General features: G+C 32.8%; 1 protein-coding gene across 1 annotated transcript; it reads left to right on the top strand.

The window, feature by feature from the left end:
* Positions 1-3377: 3377 nt before the first annotated feature.
* LOC121246718 (60S ribosome subunit biogenesis protein NIP7 homolog) lies at positions 3378-4273 on the top strand. The gene has a single exon (XM_041144964.1). It carries the CDS (start codon positions 3515-3517, stop codon positions 4076-4078), a length of 564 nt encoding a protein of 187 aa, XP_041000898.1. The 5' UTR covers positions 3378-3514; the 3' UTR covers positions 4079-4273.
* The last annotated feature ends 5297 nt before the right edge of the window (positions 4274-9570 follow it).

Raw genomic sequence — 9570 nt, 5'->3', positions numbered from 1 at the left:
ATTTTTTTGATGCTGACTTTCTCTCAGAGACTCATAGCCACCTCTATTATATTTGGAATTTCACTTGTTATTGTTCTTTGGATGTATCTAGTATTTCACTTTCATATGGTATTTCACTTGTTGTTGGTCTTGGAGAAAATGAACAACCTACTAGTTAAATGTATTGAGCTTTTGGCTTTGTTTCGATGCTAAGGGGTTTTACTTGGGTCTAGAATAATTATTTAAGAGATGTGAGATTGTTTCTATTTTCGATATATGAGTCTCAGGACATTGAACATCGAGAAACAGGTCGACAAAGGAAGATGAACAAGAGAGCACCATCCAAACTGTGTTTGAATGATTGTGACCCTTTGAATCCGACAGATTGAACACTGAGAAACAGAGGCCGACAAAGTCTTCATTCTTCTTCTTCGTTGTTTTTCATTTTTTTTTTCTTGTCAAACAGGCGTTGATGTGGCAAAACGCCAAGTCAGATTCGTGCGCATCTTCTTATGCCAAATTTCCTGTACGTAGCAGGACAATTTAAAATGAGATGATATCTTATATTTGATCTAGCATTTGTAGTTTTCTAGATTAACTCAATAAGCATTATATGCTACATTGAGTTGGAATTTTCATCTCAATCGACTTGACACGTATAAAGTGATTTTATAAATTATTTGAAATATAACCCGTCAAATGATATAACATGGTGATAAAACACATGAGGGTGAAAGAATAATATTTCTCTTATAGAAAATAAGTTAATTGTAAATTTAGTAACTAAATATTGCCCAACTTGAAAATGGTCACCTAGGTCTTTTACCGTCATAATGTTGATATGTGATATCTAAAAATTTGTAATTAACAACTTTTGTTTGTCTCCATCTAAGTGTACGCACGTGCAATTGCGGTTAACACTTGTATCTCAATAAAGCAGCCAAGCAATTTTCCAATTAAACGAGAAATGTAAGCAAGTGCGTATGCGATGAGATTAACACTCTTGCTACATCTACCACCAACGAGGTATTTAGAAAAAAGCACTCGAGCTCCATAATCGCCTCATGTGAGTTATCTTAAGAAATGAGTTAAAGGGCTTGACAATTATCTAAAATGGACATATGGAGTCAAATGACTCCATGACCACTTACGCGGGTTATAATAAACAAACTCTAACTTTAACGTTAAAATAACAACAACAGCAACGTAAAACTGTCTCAAGAGGGCAAGAAATCTACTAGCAATGACGAAAACAATATATGAAATATACGCTTTTCGCCAACAATAACAACTACAAGCAATCATCAGTCATATGCTCAATTATCAAGCATGCACTATACAAACGAGCTTTCTAGAAGCCCATCCTCGAAGGCCCTTCCAAGGGGTTTTACAAGTCTCCTCAAGGTCTTCACTTACGGAACTTCGTTATATCGCACAACAACATAAAATCGAGGGTAAGTCCTCATCTCTTATTTTTATACAATTTTCATAGAGTTTTTCTATCATGATTGACTTTTATATTAAAGATTCCCAAGACTTTTTTTTTTTTGGACAAATCTACCTTAAAAATCACAGGGTTATGTTTGATATAAATGAACGAGAGTCCAGCTCATTGGAAAATGAAAACCCATTGTCAAGAATAAAAGGAAGAGATAAAATCAAAGAGTAATGTTACTATACTCCCTAATTTATCTATTTTACTTTGCCCCTTGACGTAGTGATGCAACGTGACTTATTAAAAAAAAAAATTTGAAACATAAACATTCAAAACAAAATGGCACCCGAAAACACAAAAAGATGAATACTAAAATTTTAGATTATTTCTACCATTTTATATTTATATTTATAAATTTTTAATGAGTCACGTGACACTATATCATGGTGCCACATCAATGAGGTAAAGTGAGTGGGATAAATTAGAGGGCATAGTAACATTATTCAAAACTAAAACATGTTGACTAATATACAAAAAGTAAAAGTGACTTAAAGTAAGTAGGACTCAACTACTTTAAAGAAGGAAGAAGGCCTCTATAAAAGAAATGGATCTTTACAAACATTCTCTACACTCTCTTGGGACTCTCCCTATATCTACAAGGACATCATGTGATCATTTCTTTCAACCTCTCCTTAACCCTTTTTTGTTTTATTGTATCGAGAGTTAGCGGGGTCATGAGAAATTGTATACTCACCAAATATAGTGATTTTACAATCAAACGACACATAGACCAAGACTTTTATGTCGAACTATGTAATCATTTGTGTCTCTCTTTATTTATATTTTATATAATTTATTTATTTATTATTTACTTCATGTACGAGCATCCATACTCCATATCAACACCTAAGCATCATTGTGATTTGACCATATTGTTAGATGGAAAAATCTACTATCCCGCCCAAATCATACCACTCGATTTGACCGCTAAGTGTTTTTTTTTTTAACAAATGATGAAGAAAATGATTTTAAATATATTGATGTATTTTTTTATTTTTTAAAAATATTTAAATACATTAAAAAAATGTGAATAGAAAAATTAAAAAAAAATAATAATTTTATAACTAGTGGTAATGCTGAGAGGTGCTACTCAGGCAACAAAGTAGCACCACTCTTGTTAGATTTTGGTCATGTTGTGAATTTGCATCGACAACGGGTGTTACCCAACTAAAAGATAACAACATATCATATTTATTACATATCAACGAATAACAACATAAAAAATATATATAAAAAAATTGATTTAAAATTTCAAAATTGTATCAAACATTGAACTAATTAAAATCCGAAATAAGAAATAAGAAATTTCGAATTAAAAATATAGATTTGAAAAATCAGCCGCAATAACACCCACGAAGAAGAGGACCTCTTCTAAAAAGAGAGTGCCACCTTGTGAGCAAGCCTTCACCTAGCAGCGTGCCACCCGCAAAGGCGGTAGGGTGGGGAGAGGAGGGACTCGGCTCCCTTTTCTCGTTTTTATAAATTTAATTTATTTGTTTTTATTTTTAATTTTCTCAAATTTTTGGTAAAAATTGAATTTTAAAAAATAATTTATTTCTTTATTATGACTTTTATAATAGATTGACTTATGCGTAATAAGTCTGACAGTTTATCACATGGCAAAATACTTTGTTAGATGATTAGACACACATGCTTAAAAATATACATGCTTATCATGTACTGAAAATATATATACAATTATTTATTAAATTATTTATATTTTTAAGTCGGTGTATAATATAATATTTATATTAATTAAATAATAAAATTTAATAAAAAAAAATTAAAATTTTAAAATTTATTATTTAAATTAAATTACCATACGATAAAACTTTTTTTTTTTTTTTGCTCATAGGATAAAACATTTTACTAGCGTTCTTTACGGTCGGCCTTGGAAAGAATTATTCACGTGTAGGGTTAACTTGAAAAAGAAAAGAAAAACGAAAAGGAGACGCAAGAGAAAAACCCTAGGAGGGTTTATTAGCAGCTTCCGGAAGCAGCAATGTTTCTTTCTTCGAAAGCCCAAAGTTCCTTAACGAGATGAGACCTCTGGACGAGAAGGAGACGACCTCAGTCTTCGAGAAGCTCTTCAAGTTCACCGGCAGCAACCTCAAGAACATCGTCGAGAACCCCTCTCACGAGGGCCCCGACTCCGACCCCGGCCGCTACTGCTTCCGCCTCCACAAGAACAAGGTCTACTACGTCAGCGATTCTCTCGTCAAGCGCGCCACCAACGTCGCTCGCCCCCAACTCGTTTCCCTCGGCACCTGCATCGGAAAGTTCACCCACGGCGGAAGCTTCCACCTTACTGTCCAGTCTTTGAGTATCCTCGCGCCCAATGCCAAGCATAAGGTCTGGCTCAAACCCACCTCCGAGATGTCGTTTCTGTACGGAAACCACGTTTTGAAAGGTGGGTTGGGGAGGATTACCGAAAATATCGCTCCCGGTGACGGGGTCGTGGTGTTCTCCATGTCGGATGTGCCCCTGGGTTTTGGAATTGCGGCCAAGAGTACCCAGGATTGTAGGAAGTTGGACCCCAATGGGATTGTGGTGCTGCACCAGGCGGATATTGGGGAATATTTGAGGATGGAGGATGAGCTTTGAGTTTTTCGGCCAGGATTTGGAGGTTATTTGGTGTTTTGGGTGGTTTTGGAGAATGTTGTTTGGGGGATATCTGAGGAATCATGTAAGTCTGTATTATCATATTTTGGTTAATATGGGGTTGTGTTATATAAGATTTTGATTATTATGTTGGATGCCTTCAAAATTATCCATCAAAAGAAATTTTGTTGCATTCTATTCAAATTGCCTTTTGGTTTCTGTTATATGCGTGCAGTATTGATCATCATTCGGTTTTTTCCTTGTTATTAGAAGAGCGCATGGTGTGTTGATTGCGTTAAAAATATGTCGTTAACTTGTAGTTGATATTGTGGGAGACTGGGTGTCTCTGTTTGTGCGGTAGGTTTGGATAGTGAGATGAGAATTTTTGTTTCTAGATGAAAGTTTAAAATATTATTTTTTAATATTATTATTGTTTTGAGATTTGAAAAAGTTGAATTAAGATTTGAATAAGTTGAATTGTTTATTATATTTTGTGTGGAAATTTGAAAATATTGTAATGATGAGATGAGATTGGATGAGAAATCTTGGTCTTGTCTTTGCCCCCAAAAGGTCTGTAAGCATGACGAAATGTTAACTGTTATGCATATCTTCTTTTCTTTATGCATTCTAAACCAAAGTTTTGTTTCAAACTATGGATGGATGGGATTAAGGTTTATTAAATTGCTACAAGATCATCTATGATGTATGAGTCCATACAAAGCCCTCGAGACTGGAATCATTCCATTCTAATCCAAGGAGATTTGACGTCTTTGAGTGGCTTGAGTACTAAGGGAGAGTAAAAATAAAACAGCATGAAAGGCTTTCCAATGCAGGAACTGTAACTGAGGGCCGGCTCAATGCCAAATTAGGCCTTGGGCGAAATTTTTAAAAGGACTTTTTTATATTTTTATTATAATAATTAAATATTTTATTTTGTAAGTAATTATTCATAGCATGTTAGATGAAAGAATGATATATCAACTTTTTGTATTTGATTCATTTTTCTAATTTTCCGTTAAAAAAACTATCTCAAAATAAATAATTTTCAGAATACTTTATTTTCACTTGTCTTTTATTTGCTTTTAAACTTGGGGCCTTCTTTCTTTATTTCTTTAAAAGAAAATAACAAAATATTTTTTAAGGGGTCTTACTAGGGGTATGTAGGCCTTGGGCTACCTACGCCATTGAGCCACCTTGTTGTAACTGCTTTCAATGGCCACCTGCCTTAGGAAATTTGTGCCTCTTTTTCACTGTGCACTGTATATATTAGTGGCAACTACTTGATAAGTCATCCAGACATAGTCAAGTTTCTATCATGTTCATTTTGGTAGGGACTGTTACATGCCTGGAAAATAAAAGGTGGAGAAAAAAATCTGATGGATGGGTTTCCCATTCACCTGATAAATTATCTCTTGAAGGTGTCCATCGTTGCCCGGTTATATGCTCTAATTATTATCCGAGCTACATCTGGACTCCACATGCCAATTGATGTAATCTAGACTAACCAGGAAAAGTAAAACAGTACTTTTTCTCAGTCTAATTGTTCAATTTACGTTTCGTTGATCAATTTTTGTATGAAGCATGATATAACTATACATAGACTCTGAATCAAGGGCAAAAAGGAACTTAGACCCTGATTCAGATAGAAAAAGGATCTAACTAGACCGATAGAGGTTTAAACTGCCATGTCACTATGTTCAGTAGCCTATCACAAGCTAGGCTCTACTGTTTACCTTGGCTACATGATCCAGCAGGGCCCTACCTTATTATTTTGATTGACTTAAAATTTTCATGGGGTCTTGTGGGACCAAGGTCTGCATCTTAGTTAAACATGGTCTCATGTGATCTCCACTACAGCACTTATTTTGCTTAGACAAGTTCAATGATTTCCTGTTTACTACTGCTCATTTTTCTCAGATATGATCCATGTTAAAATGGCATTCACATTCTATGTTAATCTTGTGCTCTCTTGTGGATCATTTACCCTATGCGTCCAAACTAAGCCATCTAGACATGAACGATTCTGTACTTCATTCAAAGTGGTGCCTTTGGACCCTGAGAGAGTAATCCCAATACAGGAACTGCAACTAGTTATCGATGGCCATTCCTATGCCTCTCTCTCTCTCTCTCTCTCTCTGTATATTTATAGATGCTTATTACTTCTCATCCAGACATATTCAAGTTTCTATCTTGGTCATTACGGTTGGGACTTTTACATGTTCATTGTTGCCTTGCTATATGCTCTAATTCGCTACATCTGGACTCCAACATCCCAACCGGTGTAACATATACCACTTACAAAAGAAAGAAAGGAGGCCCCCGCCCGGGGTGTGGGGGGTTTCTCTCCATTACACTGCTGTGAGCCATGGATGCACGATCTTAGGACCCTATCTTCTTTAGATTGACTTGAGAAATAATAGAGTGGTTGGCACCAAATAATGTTGCCTTGCCAGACAAATTTTAGCATCTTTTTCAAACAGGTTGCATGTGATATTGACTACAATACTTATTTTGCCTGGACATGAGTTATGATTTCTCCGGTTTCTGCTGCTCATCTATTCGGTTACTGCTGGTGTTTGATTCAATCTCATTGCTCTCATTACTCCTAATCTGTGTACAATTATTAGGTGATACTCGCTTGTTACCTATAAAAAAAAATTAGGTAATGCTCACTTGTTCTATTTAGGGCTGAGCAAAAATCCGACTCTGAATCTGACTCCGGTCCGGGTCCACTCCGACTCCGACAAGTCGGAGTCAGAGTCAGAGTCGGAGTCATTGACGAACCGACTCCGGCTCCGCTCCGATCCGCCTCTGACTCTGCCTCCGCCTTCGATTTTATACATATTTTATAAAAAGATATGTTTTTTCTATATATTAATCATTTAAATTTTATACAACTATATCTTATATAGTTAGTTAAACTCAATAATATACTAGTTAAATAATATATTTATACTATAATATATAGGCTAAATTGACTAATAAATAATAATAGTTTAGTATATGACTATATATACTAATGAATAAACACTAATCTATAAATTTATAATAACAATAATACTAATGTATAATAACTAAAGTATTATTTATATAAATTTTATATAACAATATCTTGTATTAATTATATTTTTTGACTTAATAAATTCTCAACATATTTCTTTTGATAAATATATTAGTAATACTAATATACATTAGTATATTAATTAGATTTATGGTCTAATACTAATACTATTAGTAATCCACTTTAAGTCTATATATAAATTACTATATAAATCACTATAATATTAATTACTAATACTATATTACTATATGATATTATTAACTATAGTGATATACTAGTATTAGTATACTAATACTATTAGTGATATAGTTAGTATGGTGATTTATACTAATAGTATTATATAATTATACTAAATTAAAATCACTATAGCAAATACTAATAAATAGTTAGGCTAATCACTATAACTAATACTAATACTAATACTAATATAGACTAGTTATAACTTATAGTATTATACCTACACGAAATCACTATAACTTATACTAATATATTATATAGTTATACTAAATCATTATAACTTATAGTAATATAGTTATACTAAATCACTATAACTAATACTAATATTTATACTAATATTAATATAGACTAGTTATAACTTATAGTATTATACCTATACTAAATCACTATAACTTATACTAATATAGTTATGCTAAATTACTATAACTAATACTAATATAGTTATACTAATCACTATAACTATATATAGTATTAATATCACTATTAGTATAATATATAGTATTAATAATAACTAATACTAATATACTAATACTATTAGTGTATTACTAATATTTATATATATTAATATATATATCAAGTATAAGAGATTAGAGATTTAATATATATATATATATATATAATATTAAATCACTAACATACTAATAGTATGATACTATAGTATTAGTAATTATACTATAAGATATAGTAATAGACTAATAGTATATTATAGTAATACCATATTATATATAAAATAGTAATACTATGTTTTGAATCTTCATTTCGTATATGGTGCCTTTTTTTATTTTAATATTCATATATAATAATATATATCATATATTTTTTATGAATCTTCATATATATATAATATATAAAATTAAAAATAGATTCATAGTAATTATAATAGTATACTATAGTAACTATGCGGGGCCTTTTTTTTTTAATCTTCATTTCGTATACAGTGCCTTTGTTTATTGTAGTGATTAATTGGATGTGGATATGGAATCATGGATGATGGAAGTACATGTAAAAATAGGACTTCTTTTTTTTTAAAAAAATTTTTGAATGCATGTTAGCATGTTACTTGTTTTATTTAGATGTATTTTTTGTTATAATCAAAAGTTTAATAAGTTTAGATTGTAATTTTGAGAAAATTAAAATTTGAAAGCTCACAATTTTTTTTTAAAAAAAGTGGGTCAAATATGAAGTTAAAAAAGACAAAAAAAAAAAAAAGGTCCAAAAATCCGACTCCACTCCGACAAGTCGTAGTCGGAGGCGGAGCGGATTCTGCACATCTCGGAGTCGGATTTGACCTCCGACAAAGTCTGAGTCGGAGTTGGAGGTTGGGCCCTCTGACTCCAAAGTGAAGTGGTCGATGCTCAGCCCTAGTTCTATTAACCTTTTATACATTGGAAGTGTTCGTTGTTAATTTTGTGTTCTTGTATTTTAATTTTAAAAGCTTTTGCAATGATTTTATTTTGTTTACTTCATGTTCTGTATACAAGTTAGTTCACCTTTTGTTCACGATAATTAAATTTTAATGGGTTGAGTTTTCATGATTTTCTTGTCTTTTTTTTCTTTTTCTTGTTTGGGGTTCCTCTTGTATTCATTCTTCTTGTGTGCTTGGGTTACGCCTTCTATGTTTCTTTTTAATAAATCTTCGATTTCATATTGAAAAAAAAAAAAAAAAAGATCATTCGGCAAAGAGCCTTCTCATTCTCTGTTTCCGACTCCTGACATTTGGCAATTGGCATTCTATTTGGTTGCTGATGCCTCACCGTTGAATGCAAACCATTGGAGTGGATCACTGGATTGTGCTTTAGAAGACTAACGGAGTTGGAACATGATGTAACACGCACAGGACAACAGACTGTATGAATGTATGTGATGATATAATGTGTAAACTGTCATACCCCATATCTTCAAGTCAGCAGTAGGGAGCATGTATAGGGTCTTGTGTGGCAATATATAGTAAGACAACAGGAGTTATTTCTGCTTCTAATGGGATCCTGGTGTTTATGTTTGAGATAGATATTTGGTGTTCAACATGAAAGATAATTGGTTGGGGAAAGTATAGTGTGAATCCTGCTCCCTATAGGATTTCATGCTTCATCACTCTGAAAACAAGAGATGTATGGTGCAGGAACACCATAGAAGGGAGTTGGATAGCGGGATCGTCTCTCTCTCTCTCTCTCTCTCTCTTCTTTTTTCTTGTTCTTGT

The sequence above is a fragment of the Juglans microcarpa x Juglans regia genome, chromosome 1S (assembly GCF_004785595.1).
Source record: "Juglans microcarpa x Juglans regia isolate MS1-56 chromosome 1S, Jm3101_v1.0, whole genome shotgun sequence".
In the NCBI taxonomy this organism is placed as follows: Eukaryota; Viridiplantae; Streptophyta; class Magnoliopsida; order Fagales; family Juglandaceae; genus Juglans; species Juglans microcarpa x Juglans regia.
Note: the sequence above shows the minus strand (reverse complement) of the source record. Positions and strands in the feature narration are given on the sequence as shown.